Consider the following 24,788-nt stretch of genomic DNA (forward strand, 5'->3'; position numbering starts at 1 on the left):
CAAGACGAACTAAAGGCAAGCCTCGCAGTCAATTATTCGCGTCTTTGTCTCTTTGCCTCCGGCTAGTCTAAACTAAGATTATTCGTCAAGATAAACCTAAACCTTAAGATCATTAAGCAAGCTGTATTCAAGGTCCCAAAGAAAGTCTAGCCCTAGTACGACGTACTCCAGAGCTGCTCCAGAGATACTCAAAAAGTTTCTAAACTCGTCAGAGGTCGCGCGCTTCTCCTTTAACATGCGATCTTCGTATCGCTTACAAAAGTCTTAAGCGGTCATCTCTAGAGTACTACCGCCAAGAATCTGCTAATTCTAGTACATCAAACTCACTTCGCAGTGCTGTGCGAAGCGAAGGAAAGCTGCTTCAGCATCTTAGAAACGTTCAAAGGTATTAGAGATCCGCAAAGTCAGTGTATGCGCGTTCAGAGCACGACCTTGTTTAAGGAAAGTACCAAGTTCTTAAGCAGAGGTGGAAACCCAATAGTTGCGAGAGAGGTTCGAGGCGCTATCTAGGGAAGCCAGTTTCTCGCCAATGTTATGTAGCTGATCTAATGCAAAGCTTTGTAGAGCTAGAAATACTGCTCGCAGCATATCGATCCCAGTCTTCCAATAAGCGAGATTCTCGCCTTCGCGATCGGTGTAAGAGCCGCACAGTAGTTATCGGAGCACACCTTGGAGAAACTGGCGGTCATAAGAGATAGACTCTGGGACGCTGGACTCGGCAGACCTTCGCTCAGGTAGAGGTGTGTCGTTGGGATCGCAGGAACACGTGTTGTGTTCGGTCTCGTCTTCGCCGACGGATGCTCCATGTAACTGCTTTCCCTTACAGTTTGCGCGATTGCTGTCACATGCAACCCGCCGCTTTGCCCGCATTCACATCACACGCCGCTGCGTGCTTATATGCCAACACGAGTATCCCTACATGCCCGTCCGTATCCCCGCAGCCAGCTCTCGATTGCCGCACCCGACAAAGACTACATGATACCTCCGCTTCAAGCACTGCGACGCACGGTATGCCCTCATCACGACCACGATATGAGCACGACCATGTCATGCCCCATCTTTGTGCAAATCACGGGAGTCGTGGCAGGATGGGTGCAAAGCCTGTAGGTGAAGCAGAGTCTGGGCAGCTCATCAGACATCTGGAGAGAGTTCGTGACGCTTGGAAAGCGGGGCGTCTGGCTTGACAGGTGTGCTCTCGTTCCGGACAGCGCTCTCAAACGACGTCGGCTGGATGCGCAAGTAACGATGGGGCGCGCGGTAAGCTCTTCATCCCGTCGCAGGACTGTTTGTTCAAAGCCAACCACCACGTCCTAGTGCTGCTTAATGCAGCAAAACCCTTTCTTTTTTACGCTTCAAGTATGCTAGCAAGGCAAAGTCGACTCTTTTCATATGGAGGCACGGAGGAGATGTCTACGGTTTGCGTGTCGACACGCTGTCGCCGACCACGACACAGGGTCTTCGATACATGTCGTGTAACATCTGTCGTGTATGATGCTGGCCTATGTGCAGTCGCTTTTGTACGCGCACTGGAGAGCTCATCAACCGCTGATGGCGATGACTAAGATCCTAGTACCTTCTCAGTCCCTATCAGTGAAGCATTCGTGAATTCGTGGCGTCATGACTCTTTGATCCGACCAGCTCCTTCCTTCGATTGGCGTCGGCTTCCATTGAGCCATTCTTGTGATACTATCGCGTCTTCTGTCGTGCAAGCGCAGAACTCGATTCAGGTTCTTGTCTTTGCTCCAGTACTCTCCTGGAACGTAGGCTCTCTGTCGAATTTCTCCCTCTAGCTCAAGATCTCCTTCAGTCTATGCATCTACTTCTTTGTCACCAATCATAAAAATTGTCTATGAGTAGAGCGTAAACAATATGATGGCGTTGATCAACATTGTCTCCACTGCCGTTACCGATAAGCATGTGACAGCTCAGCCTTCACATCTTGGTAACGGGGCAAAGATCGTGCCAGGCTCACATCTACATGTCATGAGCAATTTATCGTTGAAAAGGAGACTTGTTCGTAGAAGTCGGTGTCGCAATGACTCCCGCAACACACACGAGATACACGATGACTGAATCCGCCGTTTAAATGATGGAAGGGATGAGAAAGAGATTGTCACTTGATGCGCACGTCATGGACTGCGTTGTGGAAGTCACCCATCGTATGTGGACACCGCGATATCATATGAAAGTTAAACTTCTGTGACAATGCCGTCATGGTATCAGGTACCTCATGATCCGCGAGTCGCGCCTTTTGAGCTCAAGTCGAACTCTAGGTATCGTGTAACAGAAAGAAGCGTGTACGAGGCCGCCTTGATGACGAGCCAGTAGGGTTATAAGCGTGATTATGACCCACGCGCGAGAGGCTGTACGCCCGACCCAGAGGGTCCAACCACCCTTCAGCTCTTTCTGATCTCGCCAATCTGTATGTTGCCAGGACCATCGCGCCTCCGCTTCTTGAGAGGGGGTGAGCCACGTGCAGGGGCCGGTGAAGTGGCAATCGTGGCACTGGGGCTGCCAGGCTCGCTGAGATTTTCATCGACATGGCTGAGGATATCAGAATCGCCCTGGTCCTTGTTGTTCCCATCGGTGCCGACATCCTTAGAATCAGAAGTGTTGGAATCACTATCCGCATCGCTCAGTTCCGCGTATTCATACTCCTGCCTCCTTTCAGAACGCATCTTGTCGCTATACTCGTCTACGATGCGTGAAAACTTTTCTGCGTATGAGAAGACGTCGTGAAGCTCTTGGTGCGTAAAGTCCAGCTGTAGAGCATGAAGATCGACCGTATCTGGCTGCGCAGAATCGGCTACAAAGTCGGCTACAGAGAACGGGATTTTGGCGTTTGGCGAGATGACACCATTAGCATCTCGGAACTTGACACGAGTGCCAGCGTCTACAACCGCCAGGTTCTTGTCCTTGACACGGAAACGAAACACTTGGTAGGTGGCCCAGTGAGGCTGTTCGCGCAACACGCGTTATTGCTCAGGCGTACGATGTTCAAACTCAATCCCGACGAATGTCTTGGTACTGCCTGCAACTTGGTGTTTGATGTCAGTGTATATCCCACACGTAGTTTACAAGCAATGACACTTACCCTTCCTGCGAGCTATATAATCATGCGCTGCTCGTCTGAGATCCATGTGACCATGCGAAATCTCAATGACGAATGCTGGAAGATTCTTGTGTGCGTAGATGAAAGCGATGCAAGGCGTGCGAAGGGACTGACGACCAATATATGTTTGGAATCGGCCGACAAAGTTGATATCATCGATGATCGAGCATGTAAGCGTTCTATGATCTGGATCAAGGATGCTTACACTCAATTCCACGTCTTTCTTTACACCGGCCAATTTCTCACACAGCCGGGAACCAAGGTTTCCCTTGACCGAAGAGTAAAGCGCGTAACCGCACATTTTGATGGTAAGAGATCTTTTGCGGTCATCGTAGTTGTAGTAAACTTTGTCGCCTGCCCAACCAGCAGTGTCCCGGCTCAGGTTCTCGCTCTCCACTCCTGGTTCGAACAGCTCATCTCGCAGTGAAGGCCAGTCTTGAGGTCGAACTGCGACGGCGAACTCATGATCTCCGTACTCGACCGAATCTTTGCCGTCGCGAAGTCCCTGGATGAAGTCGTAAATCTCATGGTATCTCGGTTTGGACAAGAGGTATGGCACTGGTAGCGTCGGGGTTTGTGAGGAGGGTTGATCGAGGGGCCGATTGGACGCAGAGGAAGGTAACAGCTGCTCGCTGCTCGCCATGGACCTTGTCACGCGCATGGCGGAGAGTGTCGCGGGTTCAAGGTTCAGTTCGCAATCGCAGATTGTGTGCTCGGTGGCTTGGGAGTAGCAGCACTCTTAGTTCCGGTGCTAGGCAACAGCGCCGCGCCCTGTCGGTGGGCTAGCGCGCCCGCGAGGCCCTCTAGGGCTAACCCTAGTTGACGGGCAGCGAATGTAATGTGTGAGCCTCAGGAAGCCATTTGGAGGCAAGTGAGATTAATCAGAAGCCAGTTCACACAGTCACGGAGAAAACTACAGCGACGCAAAGGAGAGAAATGAAGAGTAGTGAGATGTACGTAGAAGAGGATGGGAGGGTTCAGCGCGTTCGAGAGCTCTAGGGCTGTTCTTGCAGCTGCACCAGCTGCAAAAGATTGTGGCACGGCGCGGATCCATGCAATTGACGGCTTCGAGCCCGTAGCATTACAGATTCCAGTTGCAAGAGGCAACAGGTGAGCTCCTAGATCCTTCAACGTTCGGCTGGACTTGTGTCATCATCGCGCCATATAATGGGGCCGCCACTGTCGCAATGAGACTGAGCTGCCGCCATGCGACGACAAGCTGTGGATGTGGAGGGATGAGCACGATCATGGTGCAATAAGCTGTCGGCTACCCCAGAGAGAAAATGGCCCGTTCCACGACCATATTGCTAGCTAGCCTTTGCGCGAAGAGAACCACGACGCTCGGTCGCTAGAGCTCTACGAAGGCCTTCTGCCGCGTTATCGGCTACAAAGCCTGGCGCTGCTCGAGTTATGATGGTGTAATCCACCTAGCTACCGCCGGATCCGGTGTGAAGTGGAACACACGATCTGGTGTTGCCGTAGAAGTTTGGGTCCAAGCAGGCTCGTGCCCATTGTTCGCGGATCGGTGAGATTGGTCGAGGCGAGTGGCGGAGTGACATGTCGCACTTGGTTCCACGCATAGACTCACCAGAGAAAGCGAGATCGCGTTCCGCTAGCCGGTGCTTGCTAGTACTTCGCAAAGACTTTCCAGGGTATCCTCATAGCCCTGCTGTCATTCGTGACCGCTAACGGGCTGGAACGACGCGCCTGGACACGGGGCCGTTGCAGTGCGACAACCGTATTCAAGAGCTGGGATGGGGTCCACTCGGACCGGGGCCGATGGAGTCTCGGCAAGGCCTTCCTGCTGCTCATGCCAGTGGAGGTTGTGACCAGATATTCACCACGGCGCGACTCGCTCATGATGTGTCTGGAGTGTGGGCGATAAGGAGACGTGCGTTGAGTGGTGAAGCGATGGGACGGGGGAATCGCGAAGTGGTGCTGGAGACGGAGTGGTGCTCAAGGCTGGAGAGGTCAGCATCCCATTCGAGAGCCTTCGTGGTGAGACGTACGCCGGGCCGCTCGATGCCTCTGGCGATGTTCTCGCGCACCTATCGAGCTGCAATGTCCAGGGCGACCGTGTTGCTGAAGGAGTCGCTCACTCTCGAGACTCGGATGCAGGTCATTCGTGTCTTTCAGAATCCAACACTATGATTGCTGCGGCACAGGTGCTGGCTATGCGTTAATCGCGAGACCGGTGTTTGGTTGCTTCACCTGTGACAGTCCCCCTGATCGCGTCCACGCAATGGCAGGGTCCAGACGCGTAAAAGGTATGGCCCCGGGCTCCTCCCTCTCCAAGTTCCCGTGTTCCCCCGTTGGGCTGGCGGCGGCGAATGTGTTTCGTGCGCGAGTCGGCGTCCCGGGGATGTGCGGAAAGGAGGGCGGTGTTATGTACATGGTCGCGACCGACACGTGCTGCTGATACGGTCGCGAGTTTGAGCTTGAGCTGTCGCATGTGTCGTCGGACTGTTTGGAGGAGCAAACAGTAGCCCCGACACCCTTGTGGCTGGCCAGTCGGGCAGAGCAACAGCGTCAGATCCATGCCTCCTCACCGGTAATGTCCGCTAGCAATGCTGCCCTGTTCCATGATGTGCTTCGACCCTGGGCGCGTGAAGAGCGATAGCAACAATGAAGGCTGCTCCGTTGGTGGGGGCGATGCGCCGGGAAGCCTTCAAGCCGCCGACATTGTGCGTGTTCGTCTGGTTCATTGGGACTCGTTGTGAATGGCTTGGTGAGAGTGGTCGAGTCAGTGTACATCAGGCCGCGTTCTGGGTACACAGTCATCCGCTACCGTGAGGTTTTAGTCAAGACCTGTAGCTGAGCGACCGATCGAGTAGCTCCACGCCAAAGGCTCGTGGCCAACTGGGCGTCATCAACTCCATGTTGCGATGGATGAAGGCCAATATACCGGAAAGAGTGGTCGGGCGACCCGAAGTTATCGCAGTGGACCGCCATGCCGTAGCAGCGGATGTCTGACGGGCTACGAGAGCGACCGTGTGTCTGAGCCTTGTCCATCTCGTTGCAGACACGAATGTGCACCGTCGGGTGTTCTCGATGTTGTCAATGACGCGAAGTGGCGTGGTCTTTCGCGAGGGGTAGCGTGGACTCTAGGACATGCCGTGCGCTGGTGGGCATGCTTGGGGTCTTCGGAGCGACGCGCCCTCTGAATAGGACGGGAATGACGCTAGAAATATCAAGGGGAACAAGCCTGTGTGCTGTGAGACTAAAGAGGAAGTAGCGTTGTGTCTTGCGATGCGCCGGGGTGATTCAAGCTACCGGAGCGCGTCGTTGCCCGCCCAGGTCTGAAGCGTCCCTTCCGGAGGTATACAAACCATTGAAGTGGCTCCCGCTTCGGCCCATAACGGCAGACGCGACGGCGTGTCGGACCCAAGCGAGCTGGCCACGTCTTTCACTAATAGCGAAGCGTGGTGCATGTCCCGGTTTATACAAGCATGTCCACTTCGGACGAGATATGGCGCCTGCGACGCGTTGATCAGCGGCTGCCGTCGCCCGTAGTTGATGGAATGGTGGTCGTGACGTGCGTGGTGGAAGGGCTAGCCGATGATCGTCGCGTCTGATGGTTCATCGCGCAAGCCGGACAAGACGAGCAGCGCGATTTCTGCAGAAGATCTGGAGGGTGACGTTGGTGGTGATGCGTCGTGATCTAATGTTGGTGGTGTCGTCGCGGAGGACCGAGGGGCACCCAAGGAGCGCGACCTCGGGAGTGCCTGCATTAGCGTACCCCGCAATGAGCGCGACGTACAGTGTGCGTGGGCCGTCTAACATTGAGAGCTCCGCGTGTGATTTAGCGGCTCGGTCAATGTGGTGTTGCGTTCCCGATTACTCACGGCCTATGACGTAGCCTGGATCGCCATACTCTCGCAATCGCACCGATGAGGCTATGCCTTCACTTTTCTGCCAGTCTGCTCATGGTGGCGGAGAGGATCCGTAAGTGAAACCAGCAATCCCGGTGATGGATACAGAAGCCTCGCCTACTATGCCAGACGTGTACAAACCGACGCCAGAGTCGAGACTCTTCGATGAAGGGATCAGCCTTGCCGATTCGCAATCAGAAGCCTTGGACTTCGTAGAACGCAATACGAGAAGGTACAACATCGACGTTGCACACCTGGACAAGGAACCGCAACGCGGATTAGCAAGGACGACTCCGTCGTCATGCCGTACAGAGAGCGACTGGCTTGCCGAGTTGGCCGGAAGCGTCGCAGGTCATGCTACATGAGGACGTTTTCACTGTTCCAGACAACTACGCTGTGCTTACTGCATCGTGATCACAAGGTCGCTATCGGCGCAAGCATTGGTGTTGATGAATGGGCTGGACCGCAGTCTGAGTCAAAGGCGCACTCTATTCTTTCTGGTGTTGATGAGCAATATTGTCTTGCACACGGTGCCCCGCGCCACGACGCTAGATGTCCGCGCCAAGACGCTAGATGGAACGGAGAGTAGCGCATCATGATCTCGACCTCGGGAACACGAAACCTTCCCCGGGCAGAAACATGGGGGAACCGTTCACATTGCGAGACCACATGCTGCCATGGCCTGAGAAGCGGCCTCATGCTGCGCAGAGCGTTAACAACGTAGCGAGATGCGGACGTGCAGTGTTCAGAAGACGTTGGCAGTCGATGTTGGTTGCAGCGCAGCCGGACGGCCTCCAGAGAGCTCCCCGGGGCCGTAGCACGGATCCTGAAGAAGGAAGGAAGGAGCGACCATGCCATCATGTCATCAACCCACCTTCCAATCTGAAGGACGACAACATCGTGACAATCGATAGCACCGTCTAGTCCTACGAAATGTATTACAACATCCGGAGCTGGTGCTACGGGCCCAAAACAACAGCCGTCGACATCCATAACAGGATCTTTCACGCCAAAGAGCCAGTATCGATGGGTATCCGCTCCACAAACAAGGCAACTCCGCCCCTTTGACACTAGTAGTATGACAAAGACAAGGCCTTCTGCGTTCTTCGAGTCAACCAGACCTTGTTTGCGTGGAGGATACACACGAGTATCGATGGGTCAATACTAGTTGGGAGTCCTTTGGTATAGCTTGCTTTTCGAGCAAGCATTGACAGTTTGAGGGCACTGCATGGTGCCGGACTACAAATGGGAGTATGGCGGTGGCTGCAGGAAAGTCTCATCTTAAGCAACACCGTGTGATGGCAATGTTTATTGAACAGAAACGTAGTAGCAACGCATGTTATAGAAGTCTATCATCTACCTGCTCTTAACAATGCATAGTTATCTACTCGGCGACTAGTGAGCTAGCAGTTACGACCTCTTGTTTGTATCTTGTTACGAGCTGCTATTTGAAATAGCATTAAACTAACGTCTACTGCGCTTCTGAAGTTCTTCTCTATAATATTAGTTTGGCGTTTGTAGGTACGCCAAAGGGATGTTTGAGCAGAAGCGTAGTGGGCGGCCGTGGCCATGTTCACTACACGAGGCTGATTCGTGCATCACCCTCTGGAACGAAGAGTCGTATATCGTCCATCAGCCATGTATCTTCTAAAATCGTGCTCCATACCATGACGTTCGTTTTATGCAGTTAAGTCTTACTCCAGGTATCGGAGGTCCTGTTTCTGGATACTAGCAGAATTTATCGGCATGGAGACGTATTCCAGGAGGCTGTACTGCAACCACATGCACATATTCTCGACTTCACAAACTGGCGTTGCTGCGATCCGATCCTAACATACCTATCGAATGACTTTCCACATTGCGATCATACTGTAGGAGTTTCCATTACGAGACTATGCATAAACCCGGATACAGCTCACAACCTTGGAAGACTTCGATTCGGGTCTACAAGGAAGGATTTGCCTTCAACGGTAGCAACGTGTGGAGCACGCCCAGTCGACTGATCACATAGAAGCGATGGATGTGCGAGTAGTACTAATGCACACTACACATAGTTGACGTCGCCTCTGCCTATACACGCCAGAGAGAGAAAGTCGCAGCCGCCCCGCAGAGCTGGAAGATGGCGTGGCTGGAGCTCAGTCGCTTCGGCACGGACGGAGTTATCTCGGCCAGAATATGCATGACCACCCCCGCGGCCCTATCGCAGCTGCCATTGGCTCCCCGCGAGTCAACCGTGCACGGGTTCGACAATCCTGTCAATGAGCGCATCGCCGCGTAGATGTCTTCTCACCTTCATCAATCTTCGACTACGAGATGCCGCATCAGATCTTCCAGCGATGATGCAGTACCTAACAGTCACATCTCGCTTCCGGTCCCCTCGAAATCACGATCCTTCCTGTATATTTGAGCGTCACCGCGGTGCCAGCACAACTCCTGGTCAACTTACCCGAGCAGAAAGATGATTCGCGAATTTTAGAAGCGACAGCAATGGCGAATCTTTAATCAAGGACATATGGACTCACCTACGATGATATACTTTAGCGTGCCGCTTGTTCGGCTAGCCCATCACCAGGGCCGCTTTCTCACTTCTTCCTCCAAGTTATCTATATTCATGCAAGCAGTGCCCGGGCAAGGCAATTCGATCGTACAACTCCAATCCGTGGACTTGTCTCAATTGAACAAGACTTGCCGTTGTTCTCTAGACTGGTGTCAGCTATTGGGATTTGGCCAGGTACAGTTTCAGAACTGTCAAGCCCTAATCAGCGCATGCAATTGCGAAGGGTCACCTTGAGAGGAGGTGATGGTACGCAGCCTGATACAGAGCGGGGACATAATCGCGGCTAGATAGGGATCATTCACATGTACATCCCAAGATCGTTCTTTTTGCGCGCATGCCGCATGGACTGTAGATGAACACACTATAAACCTATTGGTGCATTCCCACGTGCTGGAGCATACATGGGGGTGCGGCGATGCATGTCGTGGCAGGGTCGAAGATGATGCGCGGCTTCCAAGGGCTTCGAAGTGGAAGATTTGGCCATGCGGGCTAGGTCGTGCTCGAGCAGACTTGACAGTGAAAGCGGAGAAGAGTGTTCGCAGTAGACATGTGTATCGAAGTCTCGGCCAGGGATGATAATGATGGAGTCGATGGGCAGACTCGACGCGAAGGGGACGCTAGTGCACTCCGAGCCCGAACCCACCTGGGCACTTCTCATCCTGCCGCTAGCTGTTGTGGCCGACGCGCCGAGCCTTCCTCTTCCACTTTCACTGCTCGCAGCAACGTGGCCATGTAGAGGCACTGTTTTTGCTGCGTCGCGAGATTCACCTGGTTTCTGTATGCATCTGTCCACCGCCGTGTCGTCATCGCCCAGCATGGCTACCTAGACAGATCGCAATCCGACCACAACCCGTCCATCCGCCTCGCCTTGTCCGCCGCCTAACTCCAGACACCCGGGCGCATCGTCATGGCCACCAGCGCGAACACGCACGTACCGTCCTCTGGCTTTCGGAAGAAGCCACACTCGATCGAGCGATTCCTGCACAACGATGAGCACGAACAAAGAGGCCGGTGGCACTGAGCGGTGCAGTACCGGAGCATGCGCGATAGCGACCCAGAACGCCACGACGTCCGCCCATGTCCTCCAACAGCATAACCTCATTGCTCACAGCTCAAGAGCCGGCGGTCTATATACTGTCCGCTATGGAATGCCAGTGAGCGCTTCCCCAGGCCTTGCCTACCACATGGACCCAGCCGCGTGCATGGTCTGGGTGCATTCAGGTAGACCAAGCGTACGTGGGCACCTCTTCAGTGCAGAGGATGGCGCATACTGGCTTGCGCGGTCTCAGAAACCACGACGTGGGTTTCGCTGGCGTACGCTTCGTGTCGTGATTCACTTCATCATGGCGTAGGCAAAGGTTTGTCAGGCCCAGTAACGGTCCGTGAAGGGTGAGGATGTGGCTGTCTTACTCAGCCTACATGTCGCAACATGCATCAGGGCCGGCTGATCACGCATGCCACACATGCTGTTCATCGTCACGACTTTCGAGCGTAGCTTTCCAGGTCAACTAAAGTCCGCTCATTGTCTCAGCCAAATCAGGCCGTCACATTATGCGGCGAATGGCTTCCGAGCTGTCTCAAGTTCATTTCTTATCGCCCAAGTCAACAATCAGAACAAATGGCCAGGGCCGGCCTTTGAACAATACGGTACATAAGCCCCCGCTTGCTCCATACTGCGCTGGCTTCCTCCCACCAACCACATTAAGATTGTACCCTGGGTCTCCTCCTCATCACATTACAACTGATCATCCGCTTTTGTTTCTCCGTCTCCTGTCAAAGTCCACGCATCTCGTGTTGTCGCATTACCCTCTCTACGATGTCATCATTTGAAACTCCACGACCAGCCAAGGTCAGTATGCTTGCGACAGCTTCACATGCTGTCTAATCAACTCTCTTCCCAGAACACTATCGAGTCAAGCTGTATAGCATGTGATGAGATTAGTAGCCCATCTCGCCCAAGTATACGCAAGCTTGGTCATGGTACTCCAATCGATGGTCAGGCGCAAGGTATGTGCCTTGGATTCGCTAGTTTCACGGATTCCACTCACATTAATACTACCCAGTGTCAAAAGCCTCCACTATACGAATTGTCTCACCAACATCCGGTACGCCGCAGCCACGCCTCTACAACCCTGCCATGCCACTGAAGTTCGACACTGCGGACCATGACAAGACTAAGCCGGCCAAATCTGATGAAGAAGTGGGTGCAACGACCGGAGGCCTCACTGGAAGGCCCGTGCGTTCCGGCGAGACGTCCCCGCGCGAATCGATGGACAAAGAGAACACCATTGAGTTGCACAAAGTCAGCCACGTAGCTGCAAGCTCAGACGGGATCAACCACGATGCAACTACGCCCTCTTCGTACTTCCGGCGGTTCAAATACCTCCTGCTCTTCTTACCCATCGCCCTCGCCGCACTGTTCGATCCACCTCCCCTTGAACACGGATTACGCGCGGTCTGGAAGTCCGTCTCCAGCGTTCCAAACATCTCCTACGACCTATACAACGTGCTGCTCTGTCTTCCTCTTCGCCCACCCAGTATTGGATCAGATCATGCGTCGTGTCTCATCGCCGAGCTTCCCAATATGCTTGACAACATTTACACTTTTCTCGACTCCTATGTCAACCTATGGCGCACATTCGGCATCTTCTTCACGATCATATTCACGGTTTTGTCATGGCAATATGTTCGCATCAGCATCGCCATCCTCCTCGCCGTCAATATACTGCTATTGACTGTGTGTGACATGCAGAGACGTGACATTCAGGACCTGGACATGCTCAGGTTGCAGCTCATCTCCTGGCAGCCTCCATCCTGCGAATACGCAACCGCAGCAAGGTGTGAAGGGTATTTCGCGTCTGAGGAGTTTGATGCGAAAGTTCGAGATGCAGTCGCATTGCATTGGGAGCAGATGATGGAGGCTGATGTTACTGGGTATGAACAGGGAAGGCGATCGGGTGCGCAACAGGAGGATGATCTGCAAGTGGGGAAGAAACCCGTGGTTCAAGGAAAGAAGACTACTATCACTACGAAACCTGTGGCGGCTGTCGTCATGACACGTTGAAGGCGCAGCGGTTTTGATGGTGGTACTGTTGCAGCCAAGCATCCTTGGTTGTCATGCTGCTCAGACATGTTGTCAAGAGCGGTCAGGGCGCGAAGGTGCGCAATGGTATTATCGATTGCGTTTCAGTGGGAGGATCTCCATATGTATCACAGTTCTTTCCTTAGTATAAGTAATGTCTTGCATGTATTCACTAGACTGTTGTAGTAGGAGCATTCATACAAATGCCCAATCTGTTCAAACACCAGAGTTGCCAAAGATCAACACATAAAGAGAGTAGCATCAAATCATGAGACCCTTACGTTGGAGTATAGATCGTATCAAGGCGAAATCAAGCATTCCATATTCGCCATCAGTGTGACTGTGGATGCGTCCTAAGTCTTGTGGATTTGCCCTGACTTCACGACAGGCTTTTGTTCCATCTGTTTACTCCTCAACACTTTCTTCCTGCTCCGCGGATGGATTGTTGTCTTTGTCGTGCTTTGCGATGACTTGCTCGAGTTCGGATATTTTGAGTCGAAGCGTCGACAATTCTTGCTGAGCTTCGGCTTCTGCGCGTGCAAGCTGCATAACCTGATCGTCGAGTTCCTTTGCAACTTGTGTGCACAAAGAGTTCTGTCCGCAAATATCGCGAAGACTACCCTGGAGTGTCTGGATTTCACTCGCGAGAGAAGCATTTTTGGCTTCAAGCTCGGATATCTTCTCTTGGAGCACCGACTCGTCTTCCTCGGCTTCAGGTTCCACGGCATCAAGATCCTTCAAGGATTCTATCCACTCATCGTAGGTCCGGCAGCACCATTGTGCTCCGTCTATTTTCAACTCGGTCTGAGGACGATCCTCGGCCTGAAGTGTCTGGATCTCATTCGTGAGATAAGCATTTTTGGCCTTAAGCTCTAATATCTTCTCTCGGAGCACAGACTTGTCTTTCTTAGCTTCGGATTCAATGCCAGTGAGCTCCTTCAAAGCATCCATCCACTGACCGTAGGTCTGGCAGCACCATTGTTTTGCGTCTATTGTCAACTTGTGCTGACGGCGATTCTCGGCCTGGAGTGTCTGGACCTCAGTTGTCAGAGACGCAATGGTGGTCTGAAGCTCTAAGATTAGCTTTTCCAGAGCGGCAACGCGGTCAGTGGGGTGTTCGATTTCTATGGAGCCGTTCTCGAGTGGGCAACTTGCTGTGTCCATTGTATGTTGCGTGTGTCGTGTGGATCTCGTGGTCGACAACTCGTTGTCGAGAGAACGAGAGAGGAAGAAAATGTCAATGCTATACCTGGTCCAATGCAATCGTTGTGTAAATTATGACACAGAACGCTCGCATAATGAATTCGAAACTTATGGATAGTGTGAATCATTGTTGGTAAAGGAAAGGGCTAGAAAGGCGAGTGAGAACGACCTCATCGGCATTGTATTGAAGTACCCACCTATACCAATTGCGGTTCCAATCATCGAGGTTATCAAAGCCGCTAAGTCCACTGTGTCGATTCGACTCGGCTTGACGGAATTGGGTTCTAAGCTGCACAGCTAAATTGCATGACCGCGTCAGTCCCGCCAAGATTGCTAATCCATTGACACGGCTCCACAACCCTGAATATGTGCATTGTTTTGACTGCAGAATCGTTTTGACTGGAGAATAGTGCATCAAGTGCAACCTCATGATAATCGAATGATCACTGGCATTTCGAGGAATGCTCATGACAACGGCTGAGGAATAACCTGCTCTGGTCTGCGATCCTGTTAAGACAGAAGAGTGTAAGGGATATCGGGACTAAGCCATTGCAAGTGAGTACCAACGAAAGACGTGCTTGTGATGCGAGAAGTGTGATGGTCGATGACGGTGTTGGTCACTGGCAGCCATAGGCGGCTGCTTACGTAGTGGCGGAGTGATTACGTAACGACCTGTCGGTGCCACGCAACTCGGACTTCACAAGGAAACTCAGCCCGTGCCCACCACTGCCGTTATCATCAAAGCCAAATTACGCAGACTGCAAGATGTTCTACTCGAGACCCGGAATCAGCGCGAGTCCTCCCACTTCATCCAGCCCCCACCTGGACATCACACCTGGCCATCAATTCTCCGCATGAGCCAACCCACACACGCCTCATCTGACTTGACGGCTGCGATGCTAACACGACTTGCGTCCAAGGTCGACTAGACGCGAAGCCGATCGACAGGATGCGCACGCCTCTGATGCGACGATATCAGACAGCTAACCTCCACTATGCAGTTTGCTTCGAGGTGTGTTCACTGTGGAGAGTGACGTATGTAACACGATCGTAGCACTCCAGAGCCGTCATATAGTAGCCCACCACGCTGTCGTACGTTCTCCTCCGCTCGCTGTCCGAGTGCCAACACCAAACGACAAGACCAGGCTTGTCAAGATGGTGAAGACTTCACAAAGAGGCTCTACCAAGCCTGACCCGTGAAAGCCAACGCACTATATGTTAGACGACGATGCTGCGCTTGGCACAAGAAGCGACGGTACCAGTAGCTCGGCTGAGGAGAGAACATTCCTGCTGGGGTGTCGCAACGTCAGCCCATTTCACCGAAACGGTCAACGTCGTGCGAATATGCCTGGCTTTGACCATTTCTTTGAGCTTCGCATTGTTGACTTAGTTAAGCGCTTTCTTCTAACTTTCGGTGCCCAGTGGGGCGCTGACTGCCTCGTGGTCTAGTCCATGACAGGTATAGCGTCATGCACCCCACGAAAGATCACGAGGGCAGGTCCCCCGTCGAGCTTGTGGCCGCGCTAAACATCTTACCCGGGCAGGGCTTACGCAGCTTGCACCAAACGAACATGATGTGTTAACGATGCCGCCACTACACTTTTGTGCGCATGGCAACAATGCATGCGCATTCGCGCTCGCCAAGCGCCTGCACATGTGCTCACCACAGGGATCGCGCTTCGGCAGTCAGAGCCTGCGACCTACAAGCTTTAACACCGCCCATTGGATCCAACGATAGAAGTCAATAAGAGCTTCGAACGAACACGATGGAGGATGTGTATACATCCCGCTAACCACAGTTGCGGCACATCTCTCCCATTCGCGCCAACCCGGTTCCGGCGGATCCGTGGACGCATCACGAAGCCTGTCCTCAATCTTTTCGCAACGAGCACAGACGGCCACGTGTGAGTCCGACATGCCACATTGAGGTATATCTGCTAACTGGAACAGTCATCGCAGAAGACAATGCTGTCACAGAGCCTCACCCCCACGAAACTATCCCGCTATCGGCCTCCCTAAACGACGCGTCACATACCATTCACTCGCATCCACAACGTATACGACTCGATGGAGTCTGGTCCAATGATACCCAGAGCATATTAAGAAGCACTGGTGGAGGAAGCAAGAGGGAGTCGTAACCGGGATACGAACAACGTGGTTGAAGAACAACAAAGCGGCGCAGGCCGGCACCACTTTGAGCAACGGCCTAGTTGCAGACACGAGCCTTCACGGCAGGCATTCTTATGGGAGCACGTGTTTTCGTCCATCGCGGCATGGGATACTCGTCCCGCTGCTCGTCTGACAAGATATTCTGCCACCATACCACATGGGTCTTATCATGGACTGGCCACGAAGCGATTTAGATCTGGGCTCTGAAGAACCGAGCGGAAGCCGTCAACCACCGGACAAAGTCGTTTTGGCATATACATGATAGGGCATCGCGCCTTTGCGACTCCGGGCAATATCGCAATGCATAGGCATAATCCTGGATCCTGGTGGCGGAATAGTGCAGGCGTTTGTCAGTACGGCATCGCCAAAGGTACAGTGTATCTTGCCATGTTTGGGAAGATCTAGGTTGCAACGGTAAGCAAGGAGGGGTGTTCCTGGATAAATTTGATGTGATACGACATGTACCGTGTAGATACTTCGCCATGCTGTTGGTGCTTGGAACGGACCCGCCGGATAGTGCGATAGTGCACCAGAACTCACAGCAGCTGTACATCGCCCTCAAACGAAACCAGAAAAACAGCATCTTGAGATCGGCTGTCTCTTCTCGAGCGGCCTGTCCGGCGTGCGCACTCTCGTTATGCACTGAACGCCAGACACTATATCTAACCTCTTTTTGCTCTTCCCTTGCTCTCTGTCGTGCCTTTCATACCCTCTGGCTTTTCTTTGTCTTCATTTCCACCCTTTCGTATCTTCCCTGTGAGCTTTCATCTGCTTCTGTTTGCTCCCCTTGCTTTCCTCTTTCCTCCCTCTGACACCATTCTATGCTCTTCACGCTCATCACGCAGCCACACCCTGCACTCCTTCATGCCCTAGCCGAGATAAGGTGGTTTGACAGAAGTCAAAACGCCTGAACATGCATATGATGGCAACATGAGCGGCCTTAACTGTCATGAGCTGGTTAACGAGTTGGAGCGCTGCGACCACCACCCGAGTGGCCGCTGTTTACATCTTCGTTCGCGAACTTATCCACATTTGCCTAACCGTCCATGACAATCCTTCCGAGGAAATCCCTTTGTTCTCGTCACCACGAAAGGGCTGCCAAACACCGATCGCGAAGATGCTAGATGTAGGGGACAGTATGCGACGTCACTGCCAAATTTCTACGGAGATCTTCGCCCGTTACCTGCGATCGTGCGACGTCCACGCAAGCTTGGGGTGGCTCCACGATTTACACACAGTAGTGGCGACATCGGTGGTAGCAGATGTGCTTCGCTTCCTCCTTCCAGACGTCGTTACCCTCAGCTGCATCACATTTCGAATCGACTATCACCAGGTACTGTATACGGCAGGAACTCAGTACCTCCGCAATCCCCACCGGGCGAGCTGCCGATTTTATTATGCTTACGTTGGGCCTGCTTCGTCCTTTCCGATGCTCTCAAGCATCACTCACGCGCCTCCATGAGACCACTCATGCGTTGTACCATTGGAAGACGACCTCAATCCGAGATCGCAGTTGTAGCTTTCAGAAGGAGCCACTATATCATGATGCGCTGTGTTGAGAGATTTGTTGTGCAGACATACCCGCATCCCGATCGGCTTGACAGCTTCTGCAACCTGATGGGGCGCACTGGCGCACACTGGATTACATCCACTTCAGCCGAACCAGGGAAGCTTTATCACGAAGCCGAAAAGAAACCTCTCCTCAATCACGTCGTCAATGCAGCACATGAGCCGATTTCTCATGTTCCAGAGACACCCACGTCAATCTCTCCCCTTCCCGCGCGCTAGCGGGTACCGATCTTACGCTAACCCCAACTTGGTCACCACTCTTGCTCCTCCACTCACCGCGTTGATAGCACGCAGAGGAAGAAGCGACTACAAACTTGTGGATGCTCCCGAGTAATGTTATCCACAAGATTTGCTTTGCTGTATACAGCGTGGATGCCGATGCAATGAACGTGAAAGTGAGAGTGAGAGTGAAGATGACATGTCGACTTGCGCTCTCTCGATGCGTCGCGGTGAGCGTTTGCTGCATGGCTACCTGCATACGAAGTGACGCGCACTGCGCGCGACACATAAACAGAAAATTCCCCTGAGCTGAGCGTGAAAAGACCTTGACAATTTCCCTCTCTTTGCAATCTGGCCGACCGCACCTTGGAATCCAACGCCGCCCAATCAACCTCCAACACACACCTGACTATGGCGGACGACACACGCACACAGGGAAGGAGCAATGGGAGTAAGTGTCGGATTAGCAACGCTCGATAATACTGCTCATGCTGACCTATCCACAGGCCGCTACAAACCACTGACACCGAGCCCGAGCCCGCAACCTGCGCCTGCTGCTACCGCATCACACCCAATACCACCAGTCGCGACGTCTTTCGATCTCCCAGCGGGCCCACAACTGCTACCGCTCAACCGTTCCATGCCCAAAGGCGGATATTTGGATTTGTCTGGGTCACTTCTCTACCCCATGGCGGACCCGCTGATCCAATTCAACACACCGGAGGCGTCGAGCTCCTCGGCAACAACCTGGGATCATACCACCTTTCTTGTCAAAACCCCAGTACCCCACCAGAACCTTGTGTTGCCGGAAGATGATCTCAACATTGATCTTGGCGAAGACGACCCAATTGACACTGTCGAGACTGGTGGCGATCTAGGTGTAAAGAGGAAGAGACAAGATGACGACGAGGAGGGAGATCAGAGCTTCGATGAGGCGATAGGCAAAAAGACCATGGAAGGGGACAACACAGATGATAAGGGTGAAGTTGTTGGTACGAGCAAAGAAGACGCCACGACAGTGGCCAAAGGAGAGGGGGCTGGAGGAGGAAAGGATGAGATGGGCGGTACGGGTGAAGAGAAACCCCGGCGAGATGTCATGGAAGAAGGCACCGAGGAAGTGGTAGTAGAGTACGATGCAGAGGGTCAGAAAGAGGTCGATGGCCTACTACTCCAGGCGCTAGATGAGATGGTGGAAGAACTAGACAAGGAAGCGGACGATGAGGAAGGAGCTGCAGAGTCGCCTCTGAGGAGGCCAGGAACACTCCTCGACCCAAGTCGTTACCCAGAGGCTGCTGGAAGTGGCTCCAATGTCGTCGCAGGCAGGGCAGCCACTACAGCGACCGTACCGGACGTAATGCTTCCGAACGTTCACGTCAACGATGCCAACAGCGGCGAAGCGAACCTTCGGGGTTTCCTCCAGGGATGGCGCGAGGAGCTGGCAGAGGAAGTGAAAAGCACAACAGCTACATCATCCGCGCCGGCAAAGGAGGCGTCCTCGGCATCGGAGGGTTCGATTCGTGACAGTGGTCCTCGTCTGGGCTATGCCAACCAAGGACCGGTGATGAAGAAGGCTAGGAAGGAGTAACGTTTCGTATGTTGGGCCAGACTGTCGCATTGGTGGAAACTTTGTATAATCGTGTACGATCGTGTGAATTGGTGGATCTAATGAGAACGCGGCGAAGGTAGTCATCGGTAGTCTAATACATGGTACAATCTCTTCTCACTTTGGCCATCTAACATGCAAGAAGATTTGCATGACATGCATGTCGGTTTCTGGTGTTATCTCGTTGCATTACTCACCATTTCGCGGCATGTCGCTTGTCTATGATATGTCTCTGTGCGGATCAATACCTAGGTACCGTCGACAAAATGGAGCCAGTGCCCCTTAATGATGGCGTCAAGTCTGCAAGGCCGGCTAAGAGAAGCTGGAACGTGAATGAATGACTAACGCGAGGAATTTGCAGCGATGTGTTAACTGCTAGGCAATTCAGATGAGGCGCTCGTGGATGTACTTTTACCGGAGAGATGCAGACATGTCACTCACGTAGCCTGCGGGCCGTGTGATGTTCGAGCAGAGGGTGGTGGGCTGGATCCAGTAAGGGCCGCGCTAGAGATCTCCACGAGCTCCGATTGGACAGATTGAGTCGCGCCGCTTGACACTCGACCTCAGCATATTGTCTCCATGACCATGGCCCACGCTTCTCTTCAACGCTTCAGTGCAGTATGGACGCCATACCTCATACCCTATTGATGGCGTCCAACACTTTGGCCCCGGAAACATGCTCAACATCGACAACACTCATCTCTTAAACCGGGATGGAATTGGCGTTGCTATATTGTACACCTTCTGCTCTGGGTGCCCAGGTGACGACATCATCACGCCAATATGACCGTGGTGGTCTCAACAAAATGACTTACTTCGCCTGCCGCTCTCGAGCTCGGAAATGGTGTGCGCGGCCGGCTCGCAAATGACCGCTTGCAACGAACACGCTGCAAAGCTTGAACAGTTCGGACGCCGAAGAAGATGCTCCACCCCGTAGGTACATGTCTCGAGTCAACGACCCTGCAAGATTGCTGACATGGTGTAGGCGACAAACTGCTACCGCGACTGAAGCACCCCCTAAGCCTACACGTACATCGGCGCGCTCGACGATTGCACTATACCACCCCAACGTTCGACACTATCCTTCAACCTGCAGACAATCAGGACGGCGCGGCGAGAGCATGTCGCGATCACATTGATTCCGCGAAAGATGGCATGCGCTATGGGCATGAACATGGCGGCAACAAAATGGCCGAAACGCCGTCAGCAATCACGACGGATTGGAGTCGGGAGGACGTCGCGTACAACTTGGATCGGAAGCGTTGAATCATGCCCCCGAAGCCCGGCCATTTCTTTCCGAAGGTCACGCTTCCCACCGCAGTGTAAGTGCCAGCTCTGCTTGACTCTTGTGTACATGGACTCTCCTGTGCTTCATCGAGGGGCTGTGGTCAGTCGCGCGTGTGGGCTGGGCGCGCGAACAACATCTCGACAGCAGACTTTCTGCACTCATCGGGAAGGGAGTGTCGCAATCGTTCCGCGGCTTGTCGCATCCCGCTCCATGCAGATTGTTGCGATTGCGGGGGGGCGATCGAGCGTCAAGGGCAGCTGGGCTGTGACAGGATGAAGTTGAAGAAGTGTGAACATTTTCTCTTCTACTCTGTAGCTTGAAAGACCATGGGAAAACATTCCACGATCATATTGAGCACTGCAAGCTTCTGGAGTATCTACCAAGGTCTTGAATCGTTGTCACAGCCTTTTGCAGCAGGCACGTGTTCGACTTGCCGCATCAATTGCCGCTACTATCGCAATGCGCCACCAACGCCCCGCACCTTGTCGCCGAATCTTAGGCGCTGCTGGTGCCTGGCACCAAGTCCTCATCACCAACACTGAATGCACCACCCACCAATAATCGTGTCTCTGCACACGCACTCATGAAAATCGGCCCGCGTCGTCAATATAAGTGTCCCGCTTCGAGATTGCTGCCTTGCTACTTAGTGCCTTGCGCGGACAGGCTAATATCACGAAACCATCGCGCAGTCACGCCCGCGCTGCTGCCGAGCGCACGCTCTTTGTACATATAGCGCTCGTTTGTCTTTCCCTAGTCTCTAGTACCACAGATCACCATGGAACTGCCCGATGAACTTTACCTCGAAATCTTCTCACATCTGCCCCAGCACCACCTGCGCTCAGTATCTCAAACATGTCGCGCTTTTGCGACCATTGTGAGGCCGCTGATCTTCGCCACCATTCATCTAGATGGCTCTCCCCAGAGCAGATTTGGCAGGATGGAGAATAACGAGTGTGTCATGTACCCGGGTCGTTCACGCACGGTAGAGTTGGTTTCTTTGGAAAGTACCGTGGATGAGCTCATTGCGCACGACATTGCGCGGCATGTTCGGAAGCTCAAGTTTAGTCCCAAATACTACGTAGATGGTAAGTTCAGCCGATGGATATTTATCCATAGCCAGACGGATACTGACTGTTCTCGCAGGGTTCTGGTCGAGGTATCGCCATTGGCTAGAGCGTGAGCAAGATTACGAGGAGGACTTTCATCGAATGTATGATGAAGAAGACTTTGAAACTGACTCTGAAGGTGAGTATGCCGGAATTCGTCGTCTCGCCGCGGAACGATTAGCAAGACCCGATAGAGAGCGCGAATTGATCGAGCAGGCGGAAGCGATCTGGGCCGCCAAGGTGGAGGAGCAGCGCGTAAGGGCAGACGCGGTTCTAGCAGCAATGGTCAAGCTCTTCGCACATATGCCGTGCCTGAAAGCTATCGAAGTCCAAGAGTGGCATTGTGACTTGGGTGATTATGGATTCGAAGAGGGCGGCGAGTGAGTATGGCCACATGATTTGCATGACACCAAACTAACGCAGTCAGCGATGAAGTGGACGAGCAGTTCTCTGGATGCGGCACGACCTGGAAGCACCTTGAACTCCTATGCTCCGCCGTTCAAGCGTCGAACAGTCGCATCCAGAGTCTGGTTCTCCCCAAGATTGATCCATCTTCAATCACGACAAGTGCCGCCTTGGAATACATGTTCAGCTCTCTCACTGCACTTTCGTTCAACGCCGAGAGTGTCGACTTCATGCTTGACTCATCTAACAACGAAGCTGAATCCCTCGCTGCCTTGATTCGTTGCTCATCGGAAACGTTACAAACACTCGAGTTCCGCAACATGACTACATCACATCCCCAACTACCGGATGTGGGCGAGCACAACATCGCTAGGCTCTTTGGTAGCGTCAGTGCCACCGACTCAGCAGACATTACACCGCTAGTCTTTCCGGCCTTGACAACTTTGAAGCTACGAAGTTTGGTCCTGGACACACCGTCTCTCATCACCTTTCTATCCCGACAGCCGCGATTGCGATATGCTCGCTTTGAGTACATCTATCTCGCTACCGTGGGGTATAAGTGGAGCGATGTCGCCGAAAAATTGCCGTCATCGTGCGACCGACTATATATTGGTAACAGTGGGCACGAAAAGTGGGGGCCAGACTCGCCCGCAGCGTACAACCACATCAAGAAATTCTTGCCGTTCCAAGACGATATGCCGGCTACATCAGGTTGGCGACTCAATGATGCCGCTTTTCAAAAAGAGATGGATGATGAGATCCAACGAAACATGGATGGCGGAATGAGGTTTTTGCCACAGGAACGCTGGTTTCAGGGCAAGACGAAAGAGGAATGGGTGGATATGATGCGAATGGCCAGTGAACATGCAGAGTTTGAGAGAATTTGAGTAGTTTTCCAGGCAGAGAAGTTAGCTGTTACAGATACAAAGCACCCGGTGTCTTTGTTGTGAGACGATTAGCATCGATACGAGTGAATAATACAGACGCAATGAAGTTGGCAATATGTCAAAAGACGCTAGTTTGGCAAATGTGGCAGATTTACATCACAGCTCTCAGTACAAGACCTTGCTAAAACACGACTATCATCATAAACCGTCTCGTCGCAAAGGAGCTTTACGCAGGCATCAGAGACACGCTCGCAACTGCCCTTTGTCGATAAGGAAACGATCACATCTCTAACCCTGCAATTGTTCCTGTCCCCTTCGCGTTGCGACTGCTGCTTTACGAACTAGAACCGCGGCCGTGCACTGGTCCTCATATGCTTGGTTCGCACCGAGCTAGTTGTACCCCCGACCGCACGTCGCCGGCAGAATACATGGTTGTGTGAACGAGGTCGTGCAGTCAAACGAGGAACCATTGACGTGGCCGTGCATCGCAGTTCGAATTGGTATAGATATCGATGTGACTGGTGACTTTGGTTCAGATATCTGACGTTGTGTCGTGCGGCGATGAGGAGTGGAAGGTGGGGTATGTAAAGGCGCTAATCTCCTCACCCGTCGTGATGACCTGGAGCGAGTCGAGACGGTCGGCGGCAGCGTTTCGTATATGCGATGAAGCGGTGGTGTAGGACGGCTCGCGATGTGATCTCTCATGTAGTTCTCATTATCTTCCCACAAGGGATCGGCAGCATTGAATGCGAAAGGAGTAGCGGCACGGCGATACGCAGGTACGAACGCCGCATTCCCGAGGTTGGTCTTGTCGCGAAACGGGATGCGTGCACCCTCGTTTCGCGGCAACGGTCTCCGAAAATCTGTCGTGGAGTTGTCGGCGTAGATGACGAAGTCGGGTTTGTGTCTTCTCTCTCTGTGGGGTGTTCGTAGACAACGTTGTGAATTTAAGATTGCGCAATTGATAGTGGTTGAAGTGGAATCTGGGGTGGTTACAGGGTGATGTTGCGCAGACGCCTGCATTGTGATGGTAGCGGTGGTGCCCATCATGTTGCCAAAGGTTTTGGTGACGAGATGAGTAGTAGAAGCTTAAGTAGTCACGATCAGCGTCGCATATGGAATATGGTCGGTCCTTTTTGGTATCTTTCCGGGTCATCTTGAAATGCTCAGAATGAAAGACCAAAGGTGAAGGAGACTGTTTCGGGCCTGGTCCACCCTCTCGCGCTGAACCAGAAGCGCTCTTTGAGATCTTGATTCACCTGTATGTCAAAGTATCCGTAGTGCCCCTCTTGAGCCATGCCTCATTCCCATCGTGTTCAAGGCTCCCGATGTGGACGCTAGTGCATCCGTAGAAGATCTAGATACCTGATGCAAGGCAGAAATTAGACAGCCCTGCAGCTTACAATGGACAGCGAGGAGCAAATTGTAAGCCTTAACAAGGTACTTACTTGGTAACACAGCCGGAAAATGGATGTATTCATGGACTAGTGCTGCCCAGTCGTATGGATGCAAGCCTCGTCTCCTCGCCGCACACTCGCGCGTGTTATTGTATGTGCTTCGTCAGATCAGGAGACAGATAAGCTGGATGTCGCATCTTTGGAGTATCGCTGTTGGGGACCGAAATTTGGTCACAGGTTGAGCGTGTTCGAGACACTTTGGAAAGGATACGGCGTAAGCTTCGCTGAAGATGATGAGATGACGTTGAAGATGCAGCTG

The 24,788-nt window shown here is 52.9% G+C and overlaps 5 protein-coding genes across 5 annotated transcripts; 3 read left to right on the plus strand and 2 right to left on the minus strand.

Moving 5' to 3' along the window:
• Positions 1-2,396: 2,396 nt before the first annotated feature.
• Positions 2,397-3,773, minus strand: J4E83_009580 (uncharacterized protein; the record flags this gene model as incomplete). The annotated part of the gene is made up of 2 exons (XM_049336465.1): positions 2,397-2,957; positions 3,318-3,773. 2 exons carry the CDS (start codon positions 3,771-3,773, stop codon positions 2,397-2,399), a joined length of 1,017 nt encoding a protein of 338 aa, XP_049184398.1.
• Positions 3,774-11,678: 7,905 nt separating this feature from the next.
• On the plus strand, positions 11,679-12,605 carry J4E83_009581 (uncharacterized protein; the record flags this gene model as incomplete). The annotated part of the gene is made up of 1 exon (XM_049336466.1): positions 11,679-12,605. The coding sequence occupies one exon, from the start codon at positions 11,679-11,681 to the stop codon at positions 12,603-12,605; it is 927 nt and encodes a 308-aa protein (XP_049184399.1).
• A 423-nt stretch (positions 12,606-13,028) lies between these two features.
• On the minus strand, positions 13,029-13,787 carry J4E83_009582 (uncharacterized protein; the record flags this gene model as incomplete). The annotated part of the gene is made up of 1 exon (XM_049336467.1): positions 13,029-13,787. The coding sequence occupies one exon, from the start codon at positions 13,785-13,787 to the stop codon at positions 13,029-13,031; it is 759 nt and encodes a 252-aa protein (XP_049184400.1).
• Positions 13,788-18,228: 4,441 nt separating this feature from the next.
• J4E83_009583 (uncharacterized protein) lies at positions 18,229-19,368 on the plus strand (the record flags this gene model as incomplete). Its single annotated transcript, XM_049336468.1, is given in 3 exon segments — positions 18,229-18,234; positions 18,368-18,374; positions 18,392-19,368. The coding sequence occupies 3 exon segments, from the start codon at positions 18,229-18,231 to the stop codon at positions 19,366-19,368; spliced, it is 990 nt and encodes a 329-aa protein (XP_049184401.1).
• Positions 19,369-21,449: 2,081 nt separating this feature from the next.
• J4E83_009584 (uncharacterized protein) lies at positions 21,450-23,072 on the plus strand (the record flags this gene model as incomplete). The annotated part of the gene is made up of 3 exons (XM_049336469.1): positions 21,450-21,759; positions 21,818-22,160; positions 22,208-23,072. 3 exons carry the CDS (start codon positions 21,450-21,452, stop codon positions 23,070-23,072), a joined length of 1,518 nt encoding a protein of 505 aa, XP_049184402.1.
• Between the last annotated feature and the right edge of the window lie 1,716 nt (positions 23,073-24,788).

Source organism: Alternaria metachromatica (assembly GCF_023757995.1).
Source record: "Alternaria metachromatica strain BMP 0045 chromosome Unknown scaffold_34, whole genome shotgun sequence".
Lineage (NCBI taxonomy): Eukaryota > Fungi > Ascomycota > Dothideomycetes > Pleosporales > Pleosporaceae > Alternaria > Alternaria metachromatica.